Source organism: Passer domesticus, chromosome 1 (genome assembly GCF_036417665.1).
Source record: "Passer domesticus isolate bPasDom1 chromosome 1, bPasDom1.hap1, whole genome shotgun sequence".
In the NCBI taxonomy this organism is placed as follows: Eukaryota; Metazoa; Chordata; class Aves; order Passeriformes; family Passeridae; genus Passer; species Passer domesticus.
In genome coordinates this window covers 53,438,366-53,460,140 of record NC_087474.1, presented here as the reverse complement: position 1 = coordinate 53,460,140, position 21,775 = coordinate 53,438,366, and the positions used below count along the sequence as shown (strand labels likewise).

Genomic DNA, 21,775 nt, shown 5'->3' with positions numbered 1-21,775 from the left:
CTGGACACATTCTACTCCTATGGATCACCTTTATCTTCTGTATGTTAGGATTTTTTTCTGGTAAATACTGAAGCATTCCTCTCTTTTCAAGCATGTTAGGTATTATCACCCAATCACTACTTAAATGCAAGGAAGGATCATAGAGCAAAGAGTGAAGAGAAAGGAAACCAAGCTAAAAAAAAAAAACCAAAAAAAACCCAACAAACAAAAAAAACCACCCAAGCAGCAAATTTATTGCTCAAAGAAGACCAACATGCTTATCTCTTAGGAAAAGAAAATCCTAGTTGCAAAATAGCTCTTTGGTCATAGGCATCTATCTGTAACAGAAGGTCTACAGAAGTACAATGCCAGAGAGATTCCACAGGCTTGAGTAAGTCTCAGCTAATCTTATACATGCACAGACATACACAAACCCTTATATATCCCTTGGTCTTCACTGGGAAACAGTATCTCTGCAATAATTTTCTCCTACACTTGCTATTGACTGTAATGAATATATCAATACTGAGTATGTTTCCCACATAAAACATATCTTTCATTCTTAAGTAACCAGAATATACCAGTGCAGTGCTCTAGTTAAAGGAATGCCTTAACTTCCCACCAACCAGTCTTCCAATTCCTAAAAATGCAGTGTCAGCCTACAGCAGAACTGTATTTGTGCAACGCTTTCTTGTAGACAGAATGCAAAAAAAAAAAAAATAGGGAAGAGAGACAAGTTAACAGGTTAATAAAATGCATTTTTTTTCAATTGCTTTTGCAGTACTAAAGCCAGTCTTTCCAAAGTTAAATAATACAGCGATTTACTATGTGTGCTACCATCATATACAAAACATGTGCAAAACCTCATACAAAGCATAAGAAAGCCATATATACCTATGGAAACACCCAATATTGAGACCCATGCTTATAGAAATATGCTTCAAAGAAAGTCTGTTTTAAAATGTTACGTGAGAGTTTTATGACAGAATACAAATGAGATTAATACAGGGATGTCAGCAGTACATGACGTAGGATTATGAACTGGGATGTCAAAATGTCCACTAAGAAACAATTTTATTCAGTAAATCTAACACTGAACAAAGTTGTTACTAGACAGAATGACAATGTCAAATTACTGGTCTGTATATAAATCAGTCAGATTCCTCATGCCTACAGATCGTTAATAAATGGCTACAAAGTAGAGGGAGGAGGTAAAGTCAAAGTAAAAAGCATACATTTGATAGAAGGAGAGTGTAAGGAAGTATGTATCCATTTTTTAACAATTAACACATTACTACATTTCATACATTGCTTACAAAGATTGCACTTGAAATGAATGCATGGGCAATCACTGAATAAATTTATAAAAGTAAAAAATGAACTCCAGTCATCTAGTTTTTATAAGATCACGCATGTTGCTGGAGCCAGGACATCCAGTGTGCAACCAACATGAAAAGTTAATTCTAGTCTCTGGAGTAGTTTGCATAAAATCATTCATCCATGGACCATTAGACAAAGTTACTGTAAATAAGTTTTACCTGTCTTATTTATGAGTGAAAACTAAGTAATTTTTTCTACACATGCATATACAAAAAATATATACTTTCAAAAGTCAGTGCACCAAAGCGTTCTTCCAGGCTTCAAAGTAAGTAAATAAAATGAAAACTCTCAAATATTAGGCATGATGATGTACCTATTTCACGCTTTCTTGACGGGTATCTTCTATGCTAAATAAAAGTCAAGCTAAAAGGTGAATTGAAATGAGGTTGGGGCACTTTACTGTAAACAAAATGAAATAAAAAGGTGATTTTCAAAAATTCAAGATTGCTTCAGACTTTGATATATTAAATGTATTCGATGATCTCTTATTTAGAGTACCAGGGTTTAATAATTTTAAAGGTATTTTTCTACCAGGAAAAGCTTTATGCAGTTTGAACTTCTAAAGTAAACACAAGCCAGTGTTAATAAAAGCAAATCAATAATTTTTGTTAAATTTTAATAATCTTGAAAACCCACAAATTAAACCATGAGCAGCCTGAGTTGAGATGTCAGTTAGCGGTGTTTCTATGACAACCTAGAGGAATAGTACAAGTCCTGACTTGCAGCAAAGGTAAGATATAAACAGAGCGAAATTTACCCCATACAAGAGAACTCACAGCTTTCCTTTTCTTAAGGGAAAAAATAACAAAAAAAATTTGCTGCATTTACACGTATTTTTATTAACTGTATGACACTCAATTAAACCCTCCTAGAGGATTCTAAAAATTTAAATATAAATTTTCTAATACTGCTTTTTGTACCACCACTTAATACTACTTCAATATTTAATGCTTAAAATTATCTGAAATAACAATACTAAATTTTGAGATTCTTGACAAATGTTTTAAGAGAAAAATAAATGTTTACTGCACAGAATGTGTAAAGCACATTTTGTAAAGCACACATGGCAGCTTAAATTCTGAATGGCAAGGAGACCCACAGAGTTATCAGGAGGAAGGTACCTTTGTGATGTTATAAAATAAATAATGACCATTTTTCAACAGCAGGAATGCTAACTTGAAACTCATACTCCATTTGATTTTCCACTTGCCTTTTAAAGCTAAAGCTAGCAGTCATATAGCTAAAATATGCTGAAAAGAACAGGCATCCATAAACATTTCCCACTGAAAGCACATTTCCAACTGAATGAAATACTCTGATTAGCCCCTAAGACTAATACAAACTCCTTCCTACCGAGAGCTCTTCCAAGTGTCATTGCTGAACACTCCTGAACTGAAAACAAACTCCTCATTCACCCAGCACCCATGCAATACCAACTCTTCTTCTGGAACTGATTTACAAAACTAACAAGAGCTACAAATGTGCAGTGCCATTTTGCCTCTCAACAGGCCAGTGCCACTGCAAGTGATTCTCATCAGCCTTTCTGAACTCAGGTTCACAACCTTCTTCAGATACTCTGCCCCATCTTTCCTGGCTTTGCCTAAGGAATTGCTGTGCTGGAACTACGAGTAGGAAAAAAGAAAAAAAATCTGAAGTCGGTTCTTATGAAGAAAATTTCCAGAAGGAACCTGTAGGCAGTTCCCAGAGTTATTCCATTAGCCCACATTTGCTCCTGCAGCAGAGGATCTGCCCACAGGACAGTCTGTCACATGAACATTGCTCTATTGATTACAGATACCCTAATTATGTTACAGGTACTGAAAGCAAAAGTGTCATCGTTCCCACACAATTTGCCCTCAAAGTTTTTCAAAGCCTTTATGGAAATAAACATTGCATACATTATAAGGCAAGTGTCCTTCCCCTTTGCTGCACATCTTCTGCCCAGATAGAATTGCAATTACTCTAAATGTCCATTCCAGCCTTGTTTATGCCTGCAAGTTTTGATCCTGCAAAGCATTTAAACTCCAATACAAAGATAACTGAAGTCCATCACTGAAGCAATTTCAAAAAGGACACACACCCTACTCCAACAAGGCCCTAGTGTCATAGGCCTTCTTAAAAGGCTATGTCTGAAAAAGAAAAAAAAAAAAAAAAGAAAAAAAAAAACACCCAAAAAACCCCCACCCAACCGTTAATATTATTTTTTTACATGTTTTCTTTGAATTTTACATTGATTTCAGAGATTATAAGAAATAATGGTGAATTACCTCATTTCCTCCTGGCCAGGACAGGGTTAATTTTTGCAGTAGCCAGGGGAGGCATGGCTAGGACACAGACACTCCTACACCACTTCATGCCATTGCCAGGTGTGGGGGGGACCTACACTGAGGATAAGGATCCCCTTCTCTGAGGAGAAGGGGTTCCTTCTGTTTGATGAGAGGATGAGCCGGGTAATGCTGGCTCCAACCCAGAGTAGCAGGTGAGTACAGGAGAATATTTTTGCATGTGAATCACTCCCTCTCTTTTGTACACTTTAGTTATTAATACTTTTGCTGTTACTGTTAATTTTCTTATCTCATTGCTGTTTCCAGTAAACTGCTCTTATCTCAACCCATCATCTTTCCATTTTGTGACTCCTACTCTCCTCTCCAGCCCACTGCAGGGGAAGGGAAGGAAGGGAGCAAGCAAGAAGCATGTGGTTTGTAGAGTCTCAGTGAGAGCACTAAAGTAAGGAGTACCATTCTTAAATTGCAACACCCTCTAGCTTACTGGGTCATTCAAAGTACTCTGCCTCTGTGTGTCTGAATAGTTAATGTTTAGGACACATTATAAAATCTCATTAAAAAAAAAAACAAAACAAAAACCAAACCCAAACCAAAAAACCTCATTCTGCTGCAGAAAGTGCAACCTCAATAGTACTACAAAAAGGTGAGAAGAAACTGCTACTTGGCAATTTGTGAGAGTAACTTTTCTTGACATTTAATACAGGTCAGACCTTGAGAAACCATATCAGCACTTTTATTTATTTAAATAGTCATCACTATGACACAGAAGAAAAAAAATTAAACCAACTAGTTAGAGCTCCAGAATTACTAGTTTACACACTATATAAAAATCTCCAGTAGAACCAAAGAAACCAACTCAAATTATTTTTTAATTAAAATAAAACTTCATAGAACATTTTAAGTATGCAAAAACGAATAAACACATCCTTAGTGCTCCGCTGGGGGCACCTTCACTTCTTATAGAAATTCAATGACAAATATAAAAAGAAACCAACATAAAAAGACCTCAAGCCCCAAAATGGAAGTCTCCAGGGATAGTTCCTTATTTCTCTTGTATACCTGCAGAAGCTCAAAGTGCAGCAAAATACCCAGCAGAACACAATTGCCAACATCATTTATTACTTTCCTTAGTTTTGACATCTTGACTTGATCCAAGGTATAACCAACTCTTATTTTTTTAACAGAAATAATGTCTTAATCAGAGCATTGACTGATTGTCTCAGCTTTAGTTTTGAGGGCCTGTGAGGTTGGCTGGAAATGATCTTTCATTTATAAATCCCCTATTTGGCATGGGAGGAAAGAGTACTTAGCCAAGTGCCTGGTGTGTGGCTGAGAAGGGGAATGGATGACTTCTAGCCAGACTTCTATGAAAGGAACATCATCAGTGGGGTTTTACACCAACATCTGACCCCCTGGCTCTCTGCAAACCCTTTTTATAACCAGAATTGCTTGGAACGGCAGGATTGCACCCAGGATGGCTGTGTAAACCTTACTTTGGACAAGGGAGCCCAACAAGAACCTTACAAACTTAAGGTTAACTGCCACAAGATTTCCACAAGACAAGTACTACCCAACAAAAGATACAGATAAAGCTTTTTATTTAAACCTTCACAGCATTTTTGTACCTGGGAGCTGCACCAAATGGGTCATAATGCCTTCTTTGGCCCAATAAAGAAATTATTACTATTTTCAGCCTCTGACCTTTGTTAGGACCCAACTGATCTCCATTCATTCAAGGTAAAAAGATATGGATTTACAGATGAACCTGATTTTACACTTGCTGAACCCCATTCCTCAAAATCCACAGAGAAAATATCTAACACCAAGGCCCTCAGACAAGCAAGTTCACTTATCTGTCATCTCTAGTTTTCTCTACCCACATTATATTTAGGATAAATGTGGCTCAGACAATCTGGTAATCCAGATAATCAGACAGAAGCCTCTATATCCTCAGTATCACCCCACAAATATCTATGCACATAATTTCTCACTTCCTTCTTTACTATATTTCACACCAAAACATTTTCTAATAGCTGTATGCTAAAAACCTAAGACTCACCATACTTTTCTTGTATCTACTGACAATAATTAAGCTTGACAAACCATACCGTTTCTTCACCCTGGAAATAATGCTTCAGTTTAGATACCCTTGGTCAGCTAGGACAACGAGCAAATTCTTCAACTTTGCTGATTTGGACAACAAGGCAAGATGCAGGCAGAGTAACTCTCCACTACACCTCTGTAGAACTAGGTCTGCTGACAGGGTTACTCACAGTTTTGGGACACAAATGGAAAAGGAAAACAGCGACTCTGCCCCGCTACAATATTATTAACCTTAAAGGACTGAAGGACTGCTTTCACAGTACCAGCCAAACCTGCCTATAACCCAATTATCCAAAACACATAAAGGGCCTGGCTCCCACTCTTAACTCTTAACCTCCACTTTAAAGACTGCAGAGTCTTGAAGGCTCACAAGTCTTCCCCAAGCCCCCCTCTTACAAATCTCCTCTGCTCCATCCCCTTGTAACCCTCAGATGGACCTTTGCTGATACCCTCACTTCCCTCAAACACTTTATCAAGGCCTCTCAGCCTAGCCTACAAGTTCAATTTCAACACTTTTCAGTGTGCCTGCCAGGAACCCCATCTTCCTCTCCAAAACTACCATGTCCTCAGTCAGAAGCTCATTTGCAGCCAGGCAACCCTCATGGTGCAGCTTTCCTATACAGGGTTTTTAATGACTGCTTATAGCCTGACAGGAAACAGCTGCTCACACAACATCAGAATTCAGCATGAACAGCTCATCAAATATACTATAGGTGGTTCTTGGAAAAGGCAGGCCACAGCTCCCATCTCAGCAGCATACCCACACCAACTCAGAGCCATTCAGAGGACAGAGATCAAGACTGACCACTGAGTAAACAGATTTGGCAATGCAGACAATTACCATCCTGTATTTGCATTACCTCTTTCCATATCTTAAAAGCACAGATGTTCTTATAATACATGGAAGGAAAAAGGAATTTTATTTACTAATTCAGGGTTGACATATGCAAATGAACACAATGCTCACTTGCAATAAAAGGGAATATGGCAAAGGAATACAAATATCTACAAAAAAAACTACTGCAAGTGAAAATATCACATGGGAGTAACACATGACTTAACACATTCAGGCGGGTTAATAAAAGTAGAAAATATTAAGCAGCAAGCTGTAACAAATTGCTAATATTTGTTGATGAATTTGAAGAAGTAACATCATCATGTCACAACACAGTTGGGAGATCCCTTTGACTTCCACCCCTGACCATGTCAAAGTCCCTGTACCATCTGGTAAAAGCAACGATTAGGTTATTTTGGTTTTTTGAGAACGTGAATATGAAGAAAAACTCCTAATCTTTACCTACTAAATGTTTACCCTGCTCACAACTTTAAGTACAATAACAACTGGGTTACCTCATACCTGTGATGAGGTAAATTTTCCTTCTCCCCCTCTTCCTTGTTATATTCCTATTTCATAGTCACAAAACAGTCAGTCTTTATAAATTCTACTATTGCCTTATGACTGCAGGCATCAGAATATAACTTAAAGATGAGGGGTAGAAGTTTTGAACCCTACACATTAAATTGGTATATTAGCTATCTGATGTCAAAAGGAACCCAGGAATATTTCTGGACATTCATCCGCTTCTTTCTACCCTTAAAGCAAACATGTTCAACTTCAAGTAATCTGACCCCCTATTAACTGCATTATGTGCGCATACCAGTAGAGTCTTATTTTTCCTCAGCATCACTTGGAAAAATCTATTTGAAGATGATGACCAATTCTGGTCAGAATAGGCGTAGGATAAAGGTTTGTCTTTGGAAAGTTTTAGAAGTCAAAATTGTCAAAAGATGCAAATTACTGAGGTGGGCAATGAGGATGTAACATTATCATTGTAAGGAGGCAGCTATTTACTCAAAGTTCTTCCACTGTAACATCAGGCTTCTTTGGTGTTTGATGCTGACACTTTTGAAAGAAACTGCACACAAGACAACCTACTGCCTGCCATTCTGACATGGAAGTCAGGAAAAAACCGTAGCCGAAATCCTGCTTCTTCTCACACCAACTGGAACCCATGTTATAGTTTAGAAATAATTTAAATAATCATTATTTCTGAAATAAACAGCTGGAAATTCACAATAAATATTTAATTTTTTTTTTTATTTTCATTGTTGCAAAACCTCTATTACTCTTTACAATTAAGAAACACATAAAGTACAATTTAGATTCTAATTTGGTCCTTAAAGAGATAGCACCTTGTGCTGTTTTTGCAATAACGGATTTTTGGTGAAGAGGGGAATAGGTCAGCCATAGAAGTGATTCTCTGTGAGGAGCTGCTAGTGGCTTCCTCTGTGCCTGGCAAAACCAATCACTGGCAAGCCTGGGAAATTGACACACTGCTAAGCCAATTAGAAAAGCTGGAAATGCCTCTATGATAACACATTCAAGAATTAAGAAAACGCGGGAAGCTCTCTTGCTCACTGCTCTGTACAGAGGAGTAGGGGGCCAGCTGGGGCCCCTTTCCTGGAGGGGGCTGCTGGACACCCCTGTGGCTGCAGCTCTCTCAGCATGGCTCGCAGTGGACTTTATTTACTTGGATGTTTTTAACCAGCCATGCTGCAGACAGACAAGAGCAGCGGCAGCAGCGTTTCTTTTCCTGGTGTCCTGAATGAAGAAAAGGCGCGGAGTGGTGACGGCGGAGAGCATGTGACCAACTGAGAGAGAGGCATGTTGAGCAATTCCCTGACTGCAGAGCGTGGACAAGATTAACCTCTCAGCGCTGCAGAACTCTACAAAAACTGTTTTAATTGATAGAACTTGAGAACAAATGAACCTACTATGCTGGTTTTGCATTGGAGGCATTCAGAGAAGTGTCTCCACAGTTTCCTCTGTGTTTGACAAAAAACCCAATCAGTAATTAGTTTTAAGAATTGACAATCTGTTAACCCACTGAGAAAACTAATGTGCCTCTGTGAATACACATGTTAAAGACGAAAAATCCCAAGAAGTTCTTTTACTCCTGGCCCTGAGCAGGTAACAAGTCCGGTCCAGCCCCCATCTCAGCTGGACCGGGCCAGGTGGGCTCTGCCTCAGGGGCAGGCCCCATCAGCTAACGGGCACGGAGATGGGGGGCCATCGGCCCCTGGCGTGCTGCAGCTGAGCCCGGGCGTGCGGAGATTCCAGCCCAGCCGCAGCTCCGGCCGCAAGCTACCGAGCCTGGCTGGGGCCGCGTGACCATCGGCAGGCCCCAGGCAGGACAGCAGCTCTTTTAGTGCACAGATAAGACTTGCAGACCTTCAGTACTCCCTCAAGTGAGAAAACAGAGTGAGAACACACAGAAGAACAACATGAAGACACCACGGTCAATGAAGAGAGAATCAAGTCCCAGATGGAAGGGATGAAAAAATGCCTTGATCTTGAAGCTGAAATCCTCTTACAAAGCTACAGAGAAGAATGTCATTTATACATCAGACTTTTTCCCTGTAACTCATTGAAACTATGGTGAGATTAAGTGTTCAAATTGTAGATATGAGCAAAGGACTCTATGCTGAAGTAAGCAAATGCTGAAGTAGCTGTGATCCCACAAGTTTGAACAGAGAGAAAGAAGTGAAGAGTCTCTGCCCCAGGGAAAGAAGAAGACCTCTGTTTTCAGAGATGAAGATGATCTCAAAAATAGATAAAGAGAACTTTTGCTCTTGAACAGCTCATCCTTAAAATAGTACCTCATAAGTTGACATGACCCATAAAAGCAGCTGTGGGGAAAGCTGTAAAAAAGGGGAGGGACTTCACGATTGCAGATTTCCACGTGGTGCTATTTGTGGAAATTAAAAGCTGTGAGAGAACTGTTTTCTTGTAGAAAACTCTCCATAAATTAACAAGAGGGACTTCTCTCCTTAAGTGAACACAAGAAAGACTATTCTAGAAGCGATAAACTGACTAAATTGTTTCTGTACATTGTTAGTGAGAAAGAAAAGGTTGTAGGGGGGAGGAGAAGTGTTATAAAAGTTTTATTCTGATTCGTATTATTCTTTCTTTTTATTCCTGTTAATAAAGTTTTCTTTATACCCTTTTCAAGTTTTGAGCCTACTTTGCCTTCCTCCTAATCCTATTTTAGAACAAGAAATAAGTAAGTATATTCTAGTGAGTGCACTGGAATTTAACCAGCACTAAAACCGACCACACCTACAAACACCAATTCTCTCCGGAGTCAGAGAAAAGGAAAAAGTGAAGACACATGAGAACAGTATGAGAATGCTAAGGTAGGTGAAAAAGAGGGAGGGAGAGGAGGAGGTGCTCCAAGTGTCAGAGCTAAGATTCTTCTGCAAGCTGTGGTGAGGACTATAATACAACAATTTCCCTGTAATTCATGAAGTGCATGGGAGAAAAGGTGTTCTAAAAGTTTATTTTAGTTCTCATTACCCTCTTTTAATTCTGTTAACAAGTTTTTTTTTGGAGTTTTGAGCCTGTTTTGTCCTTAAAGTGTTTTGTCCTAATCTTTATCTCACTCCATGAGTTTTCTTTTCCTCTCCTCTGCTTAACTATAGCAGAAGAAAATAAATAAATGATTTTCATAGGTGCACTGGCATTTGGCCAGTGTCAACATGTCACACACCTCAAACTCATTTACTAAAGCTCCTCAAGTAGATGTCCCCATATTTGTTTTTTAAAAAGAAAAAACAAATGTTCTGTGTTCTAAAGTGATGCAAACACAGCTTCCCTGATTGGCAATTTCTAGGTCTTACCTGGCCTTCCTTCAGAAGAAAAAAAATCCAGAACCAAGGAGAAGAAAGCACTACATCCCCTACTATTTTGGATGATATGTCCACTTCTGCTGAAGAATCAAGTGTCACAAAGCAAACAAGGACAATTATAATAGGCTGTGTAACTATTATGAAGTGCAGCTTGATCGATCATTACTGTTTCTCCATCCCTAGGATATGGTTTCCAGACTTCTGCTCCTACCTCTGTGATAAAGGGACTACCTATGCTATTTTCAGAATTAGGGTCCTAACTCAATTTCTCTCAATGCAATGAAATCTCTAACATTAATGGAATGCCAAGAAAAACTCAGACCAAGGCTTTTAACCAGGCTGCTTGATAGTACCAAAACTGGAATACAGTTTTATTGCAAGTGGTTGTTTTATTTGTGCTGAATTTTAATCCTGAGCACTTTACCAGACCCTCTGGAAGCTCACTGAGAGAACACAAACCTCTTTTCATCCATTACTTTCATTACAAAAAAGTTGTTCCCAAAGGAGACGGACCCCAGCGGTAGTTCAATCCAGCTTCAATAGTTCCAGGAGGACTACCAGCTGAGGACACCAACTGGGTTCCGACAAGTGCTTATAAAGAAGGGCGAGTGCAAACAAGTAACATGGTCCTCAGCAAATGGGAAAGAAGGTGGGAGTGGGGAGAGGGTAACAGACATCATGGGGAATCCAATAGGGAAGAACCAGGGGTGGGGCCCTGGCCCCCGAACCAATCACTCGTTGCCCAGGATAGAAGATTCTAGATAGAAGGGTTGGGACACTGAGTGACGGACAGGGCACCAGGGAGGGACTGAAGGATGGATACAATAGTTACTAAGGGTTACAGGGAGGAGAGAGATTAAACTGACGGGGCAATCAAGGAGAGAGAGAACCAGGGAAGAACCATTACAACTGAAGGGGTACATGGAACGAACCAATACATGACTTAATTAAAATAACACATAATAAACACAATACAACAAAAAACCCACAACTGGTTTAAGAATGAGAATAGGAAAGAGCATTTCATCTTGAAGTCACTGGTTCAAAAGCAGGTAGAGCAATAGTGAATAAAAGCTAGAAACACATTAAAGTTTTCGACTTGCACTAGAATTAATTTCAGTTCTGCAACTATTGGTACACAAGAAAACACAGAAAACAAAAGGCACAAAGACTGAAATTTCTAAACTATGATATCATGTTTGTGACTTATACTGCTAAAAATATTTTCCACTAATTCCATGGTGAAAATATAGTAATGTTAGTTCCATGAAAAACATGAATAACCTCTCATCTCATTCCTTTACAACTGTTCATAAGGCACATCACCAACGCTTTTCCAGTACCTAGCTGTAAAATTGGTAAATATGGATTAGGATGGTAAAATTTCACACTGCAGCTTTCTGTTCTCCTCATGCATTTTCCACAGGGATTCATTTAATACCCTGGGAAAATGCAGATATACACCAGGAGCATGGAATTAAGATGATATGGCTGCCTGTGAGTTTGTCTCAAAATGGGCTGCATTTACAGCATGAAATGACACAGATGAAAGACAAAACAGAGAGCATTTTATTTTTTCGCAAAACTGTTGTGACATACAGAATATTAGACTATTTTTGCACAATACCAATTGAAGATTTACTCCTACAGGTTTAAAGGAGTGGGGCACCAGCCAAGTTTTGAAGCAGAAGTAACACAGAGATGACATACTTGCCCATGACCAATCCTCACAAATGGTGTGTTAAAAAAAAAATAGTAGTAGAAAGTCCATATAATACAATTTGGTTTCATTTCAACTACCTCAATTTATTTTGCTGATAGTTTTGTGCATGACAAAGAACACCTGAAACTTCCAAATCCACTTCAGTGTTCAAAAACATAGTATAAGTCCATCCACACCAAGTGCACTACACAGAGGCAGCACAGGATAGGCTCTTTTATCTTCAAATCCAGTTCCAGCACAGAAAAATCTACACTCAGTTCAAATATCAATGAAGCTGCACATTTCTACTTTTATTGTCCTTTTGCTGAGTAAGGAATTTGGGCAAACATTTGTTTCCCTTCTGAACACTACTCAAGCAACCCAGTTGCCACCTTGTGATCTACTGCATATGAAAAGCTGACAGTGCAGTTTTGAGAATAGCAGTTTTTGAAGCTCACCTACCCACCACTGGGGAAGAGCTGAATTTCACCATTACTTGCTTTTTGCAGCCAGGCGTATTATTTCATACGGAGAAATACATTTAATGTTTTGGGAAAGCTACGTTTGCATACTCTGCTAATACAGGAGCTTTGCAATTGCATTTAATTTATGTAGGAAGCACAGCAGCATTTTTACTTTTTATGTATTCCACAACACACAGAAGTAGAGGTACTTCTGGTTAATATTAATAGCTCATTAAATGAAGTATTTAATTTTCACTCAAAACCAGAACATCTTAAAAGAATATTGCAATAATCCATTTTTTTCCTGCAAGTCAATCCTCTAATAATGTTTATTATAATGTTAGTTACTAGTCACTGCAAACTTGTTTTTCAAATTAATGCAGGAAAAGATTCTATTTAAACTTCAATAAATAATTTACTATGCTCATCCTACTGACTCAAATTGATAAATTATTTGCATGATACATTTCCTCATCAAGAAGAAGAAGTTAGTACTTGGAATTTATGTAACTTTTCCTTCCATTCTCCTCAAAAGGCCAATTTAATTTAAAGCCATACAGATAGAAGCAATCTCTCTTCAGACGTCCGATATGTGAAACGGAATATATTGTTTGAGCATTTTTCTCCTATTTTACATTTTTAAAAATAATCTAGCATACAACTATTCAGTAATAAGGAAAAGTGGTGTGATCAAAATAATTACTTTGGAAAAGGTCAGACAGTAGACAAAAAAAGGCAACTCAGACAAAGGTACAGTAGCCACATCTCCTTTTCAAGCATCCATTTTTCTTGCTATGGTGATGCCTCTTCAAATGCTATTACCCACAGAACAGCTTACCTCTTCCAGCCCAGTGCTCCACACCCCATGTTGAGAGAACATTTTGATGGAAACACAATATGACAAGGAGCCATTTTCACCAGATTCTTTATTTACTTCAAATGACTTAATTGCTTTGACCTAATCCAGAACCAACCTACAAGACTAAAACTTGGAATGCACTGAAAAGAGAAAGACAATATCAAGGCTTTTTAGTTGCCTCTTTTTAAGGCTTACATTTTTTCCTAGCTATGTTCCTGCTCTGAACAGTTTTCAAAACCCCAAAGAAGAAAACCACTACTAGTTTCAGTGGTAACAGTGTATCAGAAAGGGTTTTTTTAAACCACCAGAAATAGTTTGAGCACTGTATTAACCAAGAATTTCTACAATACCTTTCTCTCTACAAACTCTCATGAAATTTATTAATATAGTGTTTAAATAACTAATCAAGAAACTAAATGAACAAACATGTCCCTTTCACAGGGTAACAGTGATCAAAACAGCAAAAAAATGTTAAGAAGAGGACATATAAAAATAGAAGTGCTAGAATGAAAATTATGCAATACTGATTCATGTATGTAACATGAATCTAACACATTCATGTATCTAACAAAAAAGCATGAATACAGATATACCTTTTTTAAAAAATACTATTCTAGCACCTCTTTGCAGAACATGAACATCCACACCCACATGGGGTTTTTTTTGAATTTTAAGAAGCAAACAATTGCAAAACAAAAAATTTCTGCTGTAGTGCAGCATTACTGCAAGCAAAAGAAACAAAACCACAAACAGTGACATGCCTTACATAATGAAGGATCTTTCCTTGGGACATAGCACTCATTTATAATTCCAGGAACATTTGTTATTGAAAGGGTGCTTCCAGTAAAAAAGCCACATGCTGGATGAGCATAATCTGCTTGTAACCCCTGTAGTAAATTAGAATGGAGGAGACCATTTTAAGCCTTTTATTCATTGCTAATTAGCTGACAAAACATAACTATCTGTCTGACAGAAAACAGCTCAACAGAGAAAAGTAAGATTTTACAGCAACGGATACATTGCAAGGAAGAAAAATAATTTGAAAATAAATTCGGATTCAGGCTGTACATAATTTATGGAGATTTCTTTTTTCCTCCACAGATTCCAAATAGCCAAAAGTCTGATTGCTTTGCTATCTACTTTTTAGATCTCATCAAATGTGACAGTCCAAACATTTAGCTTCAGGTGCTATAAAATAAAATTAAATAAGCCAATGAAACCGCATTGAAACTAGGACTTTTCAGCCAAATAAACCTTCTCAGATTCACCCTCAAATCTGGCTGCATATTTGATGAATAGACAAGGCTGGGATAAGTAATGAAAATATACTTCAGAAAAAAAATTTAAAACCCCAAAAAACAAAAACCCACCAAAACCAAACATTTAAAGCCAAACATACAGAACTAAAATACTTGTATTGCAAGACTGAGTAAAATTACTTCACAAAATAAGGAGGTTTTCCCCTAAGAATTAAAGGACTATTAGATATACAGCTTCTTCGTCATAGCATGGCATAATATATTGCAGTCTGACTACGGGAAAAGAAAAAGCATGTAATAACCCAAATCAGATATAAGAACATGATAGGAAAGCGCCAATTGTACTGTAGTTACCAGGAAAGAAATATAATAACACTTCTAGAAGTGCTACAAGTTCTACAAATTTTACTAGTAACTATAGCTATCTCTATATTGAAAGAAAGGTCGACTAAACATCTGAACAAATGCACCATCTCTGCTAATTGATACCTTTGCATTTTACACATTCTGACTTAAATAGCTGAGAAGTATTTTACAACAGAGCAGCTTTAGGAATTCAGTTTCCTGTGGAGCCATTGCTGGAACCAAACTTAAATTGATGAGCTTTCAGATGACATACATTCAAGACAGTCAATTTTTGCAGACTCCCACATTTGAGGCCTACTATTAAGCTCTACCATCAGGTCTGTGCAAATAAGCATCCTGGCAATTGTTAAAGAGCCTGTCCTTCAAAACAAACCAAGCAGGCAGCAAAACAGTACTACAATCTTATTTGCTAGAATATGCTAAAGGAGAGATAGTAAGAAAGTTGCTACATGAGACAGAATGAATGTATATTTGATTCTTTGCTAAAATAATGGCACAGAAGGGTAAAAGGATCAGAAAAAAAAATCCATACTTTGTTTACACATCCAATTCAGACAGGGGCATAATTTACTCAAAATCAGAAATTTTAATAATGCATTCCCCATAACAGAAAACACATCTATAATGCAAGTTGGATATGTGTCATGTGTCCTCTGGGATAATTAGTAACAATATGCAATTTTATACAAAGAATTTAAATTAAATTAATTGCAGGAGCAATTGTATATGTAAAAATTTTTAGTACTATGGTAAGATGTCTATGAAGTCCATGCCATAAATATATTTTTAACGGCTAAAACTAAACACAGGCTGAAAGAATCAGAGTCTTTGATTCTAGAGCCACCACCCTAATTATTCAAACTATAGGCCATTCAAAAGAAATAATTACAATTTTATGATCACAAGAGTGAAGTCAGTTTGATCTTAGCTCTGGCCATACTTCAAGTAATATACGCAAGCACTGAGAACACTTCGTGCTTTTACCATTTTAGTTTTATCTGAACAATCTTTAGAAATAGTCCAGTCAGTTTCATTCCATTAACTATTTTCTGATTATTACAGATGGGTAATGTGATAGTTGGCTCTCGCAATAAAGGGATGACTATTATGTGTATGTTAAGAGAAGTTCCATTCATGTATAGTTATGTTGTTGTGATTTGTTGTTTAGATGTCCTCTGTTCTCCCCGTAGTCCCCCTTCTCTCCCAATACTTTAGCCAAGAGACGGCCTTGGTAGTCAGGACATGTGGAAGGAGGGCCTTGCACAGGGCATTTGGGAGGAGGGAAGGCTTGTTACTAGGAGGTGAGGCATGACAACACCTGACCTCCAATCAAGTTGGAAGAAAGTGATCTCCACCAATAAAGGTGAAGAAGAGTTCACTGACAGACTTCAGGACGGGACAGGGTTGCCTAATGCAAACCCAGGGGTGTAAAATGCCGAGCAGCCATTTTGTAGACCAGCTTGTGGCTGCCAGGTCACCTACTCCCAGCATGCTGTCCTTTTTCCTTATTCACTCATTTGTTGTATTTTGTTAAGGTTTTAATAAACCTTTGAAATTTTTAAAAGTGAGGAGTCATTTCTCATACTGATGATCAAAATATTAAAGACGGGATTTAAGACTCAAAGATGGCTAATGCAAAGCATTTTCACAGACATTAAAATGACAATTGTTCTTTAGATCCAATATCTACATTCTCAATATATAAATTTCCTTTTCACTTCTCTCAGCATGTGAGATTATCATTAAGAATAGTTGTCAACTTTAACATAGGTCTAGTTGAAATTTCAGGACTTTAAAATTTTGTGAAAGATGCATGATGCCTATTTTTCTTAAGAGAAAACATAGTAAACCCCCACCAACCTGGCAACCCATTTATGATTAATTCTGATGTAAATACTGATTTGCTAAAGCTGAAATCTTGAAAGGCCAGTAAAAGTGCCATTTTTTCATTGCAATAAGCTTTTAGAAAAAAAAAGCACCTCAGCAGGTAAGTATCTGTGTTCTCCATCCTGTGAATGTCAAGCCTTGAGTGGATTACTAGTCTACTGAGTCATTGCCCAGTGATTGTTTATCTCCACTTCACAAAGCACTATTCAAAATGAAGGCATTTCACACTGGACAAAAAAAGTCTGGCCCAGGCAGCTGTTCCACAGGGCAATTTTAAAGGGCTAAAAAACCTTGCTTCTCACCAGTATTGCCATTCAGTGCTACTGAAGACAACCACTTCAAGGCAGAAAGAAAAAAAAATCTCACAAGAAACAAAACCACCTTCCACTGCAAAAATATTTTTTTCAGAATCCACCATTACAGTCTCTGCACTAACCACTGTCATAGAAATTAGGATTTCTGTCTGCTTAGTGCTTAAACCCAGCATGGAGATTTATCCCTTGGTAAAAAACAAAATCTCCCTAAGAGCTTTATTTGTAACATTACTGTTCAGGACAAACTTTTGAAACTCTCTCTAGCTTCCTTCCTCTCTTCAGCCCCAGCCCCCTTTTCCCATCACCTACAGAAGTGTAGACAGACCTCTCCAGAAAATGAGACAAATTTTGACAAAATATCATCTCAAGAACAGAGAGTCTACAGGACATGGTTAAGTGAAGACTGTGAAGCTATTAAAACAACAAAGTAATTACCTGAATGTATTATTACTGCATATATAACTATACTTAAAAATTTTCATTTTATCAAAACAGAAGCAAATGCACTTCAATTTATCTGTCAATATAATTCATTTTACAATTGACTGTGGGTAGGTTTTCTTTTTTTTTTAAAATATAAAGAAGCTTCTAATAGCAATTCACAGCTTCTTTTCAATCATTTAAACCCAGATTAACAATCCTTGGTACATAATACTGGCCAAACTTCTAAAAACAACCAGTGAAATGTATTTTTCACTGCATGTTAACAAAAAACTAGCACTGACCACACTGACACAAATTCGAATGTAAAACATTTTAAGAAGGGTTACCTCAGATTCATCTGTTGATTCCTCATAAGACCTGGTTTCCTGAAAAGGACACAAAAAAACAAAGGGGTAAATAGCTAAGTATATACATAACTGAGCAGTATTTCCCTTTAAGAAATACTTTTAAACCCTTATTAAGAAATGAAAGACAAAGCAGAAGCAACTTAAAGTTCAGAGTTTCCATCCTTGTCATTCATACTCTATTTATGCTTGCATTTGTGTCACAATGATACTCAGGGAGCAGCAGGGACTCTGTTGTCAGTTACCCTAAAAGGGAGAGTGATTGGGTCATCTGAGAATCTGTCCCCGTGATTATGTTCCCCTCTTCCAGAAGCAGTAGCAAATTTTGCAAGGAAATTGCCCATATCTTGACTTCCATGGCAGAACAGTATTCTCAAGTTACCCACAAGCCACCTTTGCTATTCAACTATTCAGCTGTTAATAGGATTATTTTAAACTTAAATAATTTCAAACCATTTTCCATAGAAATCCAGAATTCAATGGCTTTCTCCTGCCTTTGAAACAACTGTACCTTTAAAACATCTCTCTGGCAAGATGATTCTTTCAACCCTAGAAAAATTTTTTTTAAAGGCAACTCCTGCTCATCTCTTGTCTGCCCACTGAGAAAATCTGCTGATGCAATGCCTCCTCAAAGAAGTCAGCAAAACGAAGATTTACTTAACATATTTATCTTTATCAATAGCAATAAAGGATTACAACCAATAGTGAATGTAAGCATTTTAACAATAAAATATGATATAAACAAAGAACAAGTAAGAGAGAAAGCAGCATTTCAAATCTTATGAAGGGAGTCTTTGAAGAGTAAGATTAATAGGTACAGAGTTCCACCAGACAAGACAAAAAAAAAAATAAAAATTACACTCTTACCAGCAGTTTAGAGAAAAACGGAAAAGGGAGAAAATTTAATGCACTGACAACCAGTGTAATTTTTTGTTTCTCACATTTATTTATTTTCTATGTTTATATAATATACTGGTGACCTGTACACCAGAAGCAAAGGCTTCCTTTTCATTAGTGGAGGATCACATTGATGCCCATAATGACCATCACAGCAGATGGGAAAGAAGCAAAGCAGCACTTCTACCCGCTACTGGAAGTTTTGTGCAAAGTGTTACCACAATTACTGACATCCATTTCCTCCATTTTACTCACTACAGATAGATCCACCTCTAAAATACACATCCTATAGAAAGGTTATCAGTGTAGTCTATACTTGTGTCATGAATTGGGTAATTGCAAGTAAAAAGTACATGGGAATCAAGGGAAGATGGAGTAAAATCCTGGCATGCTTTGAAGTTTAGATTCAACTTTGCAAGCCCCAACTGTTTGTCTGTTGGTCTCCCAGTCTCTAATCACAAGCTGCTGTAACTTTTCAGGAAATTACAATTACACACAATCTTTGTGCATCTTAACAATAACAAGTGAGAACCGAACTAAAACAGTGTGGTGTAATATTGCCAGCTGATTGGATGAGCTAGAACAACACACAAAATCCAACGCAAAGTATCATCAGATTCCTAATAAAAGCCCATGATTTTATCTTCTGAATACCAAGAGCTACCTACTCAAATCCTTAATAAATCAAAATTAATAATACCACAGTTATGGTATTTTGGTATAATTCACATAGTTGGGGGGAGGGGAAGCTCTCCCAAACAAAGGAATTATAGCAAGTGACATTTTTGCCAGTGCAGCTACACCAACTACATCTGCCCTTCATGGTTCCAATTGTTTTGGTTGTCTAGGAACAGAAATTTACTTTCAGGATGAGCTCACTATCTAACACCATGCTGTCAGACCAACACATGTGCAGGATGGAGTTAACAGCTCACTTACTGAGACAGCAGCTGGTCCTCACACCCACCTGAACCTCAAGTTACGTGCAAAGGCATCCCTAGAGGATATTGACATATAAAATTAGGGCATGCCAGAAGTTGATTCCAATAATCAACCCATGTGAACTAAGAAAATATCAATCTATTTTTATTTAGGACATCCACCCTGGTATCCCTACTGTATTCACAAGGCACTGCAATCTCAGATACTAAATTTCATAAATGGCATACAAATAGAGGTAAATGCTTCATGGCCTTTATGTTTTACTGCAGAAAATAACATAGAAAATAATCAGAGGGAGCCTTGGCTTAGGAAAGCAATGCAAAAATTGTACTTGTTCTCTGACAAGCAGTTAGCTGAAGGTGCTTAGAATTGATACTTACCTACAAACTCACTTTGGTAGCAACTTACTATGAAAAGCTTTTTCCCTGTGCTTTCCCACTTGCTTAGGCAAACTTGAACAGTAAACTGTAGTTATGATTGCCCTGGGGCTTTGTTAGGTTCCTTTGCCTTCCCTCCAAATGCATGAACTGAAAAGATTATCCTCCACTTCCACTTTTTAGTAGCCTTGTGACTGTGGAAAGGAAATCCCTAAAAAGGGATTTGTAGACAACCAGAATCCAAAATTATTTAGGAATAGCAGTCTTTAGCAATCTCAGACTCTAGGGGAAAATCAGCAGTACACTTCAGCCAGCTGACAAACACTGTTGCTTAAGTAGCCTAAGAATGAACTAAGGGAACACAGATCAGGAAACCATAGGAATGTGAAGTAATCTCTCACCATTATAATCTCTCACTTAACAGCTCCTGATAACTTCTCAAAATATTCTTAAGTGGGCTTTCCAGTATGATGGGTATAGCGTTTTCCCTTCCCCTGGTTTTACAAATATCAAATGTAATCCACTATGTGTTTAGGCTCATAACATAAACCTGACAGAAGGTGAAAGACACAAAACTTGAGTTTTACAGAAACACGTGCACAACACACACATAGCCCTTTCAGTAGAGGCGCGCATGCTAATCACGGGAAATAAACTGAAATAAATAAACTCTCCTGTCATAGTCCAAAGAGAGCAAAACACAGGCTATTTTAATCTGTTGTATTGCTAGAGAACACTTGTCCAAGTTTGTTTCATCCTTCCAAAGGCTGCCACAGTTAAAAGCTCATCAGTCCTGGGGGAAAAAAGCCTTCCTCAAGGAAGCCAAGCCCTCCCAACAAAAGTCTGTCAGCAGGGAAGGTGGAAACCAGATGCCAGTCTCTAACTTTGGCTGATTACCCTGAAGTAATTCCAAGACTCTCTCACTTTTAGGCATCCATGACTGACAAATATTGCACAGCTGAGCTGTCTGTTCAAATACTGGCTCAGCAAAGAAGCATTTATAAAGTACTTGAAAGGGCCAGGAACGGCACTTTTTCCTTTATTTTATTTTTTTCTTGGGAAAGAGCAACCTAAGGACGGGGAGCTTTAGGAGAACATCCGATTAAGAGAACAGCACCAAAATCCTCAAATTTTGTCTCAGAAAAATATTTCCTTGTTGAAGTGAACTTGGTCATGTCCCCTATGTCCCTCGGTAGAGAGACAGCTCTTGGCTCCACAGCGGCGTCAGAAGCACTTCTAAAGCCACCCTCTCGTCCAGACCCAGGTTCCGCTGCCTCCATCTTCCCTCCTCCGCCCCGGTGCAGCGAGGCTGTCTCCGACGGCTCCGCACCCCGCAGGGCTGGCTGCCGGCCTCTGCCCCCTGGCACAGGCACTGTCCCACTGTCCCTCCGCCCCTCCACTCCTATGTGCCCCGCCCTGGTCCCGCGCTCCCGCTCTAAGCCCCGCTCCTCGGCGCTGCGGCCACAGTGCACTGACAGTCTCTA

The 21,775-nt window shown here is 38.2% G+C and overlaps 1 protein-coding gene across 5 annotated transcripts in view; it reads right to left on the bottom strand.

Moving 5' to 3' along the window:
- Window positions 1-21,775, bottom strand: part of VPS41 (VPS41 subunit of HOPS complex) — a 109,569-nt gene that overhangs the window by 87,685 nt on the left and 109 nt on the right. For 3 of the 5 annotated variants that reach the window (XM_064420708.1, XM_064420686.1, XM_064420726.1), the window contains exon 2: window positions 18,058-18,096. In XM_064420708.1, coding sequence (XP_064276778.1) covers window positions 18,058-18,096 — 39 coding nt within the window. Of the gene's footprint in view, window positions 1-18,057; window positions 18,097-20,692; window positions 21,629-21,775 lie in introns of those variants that run through there. The other 2 variants (XM_064420718.1, XM_064420696.1) reach the window with 2 other exon arrangements.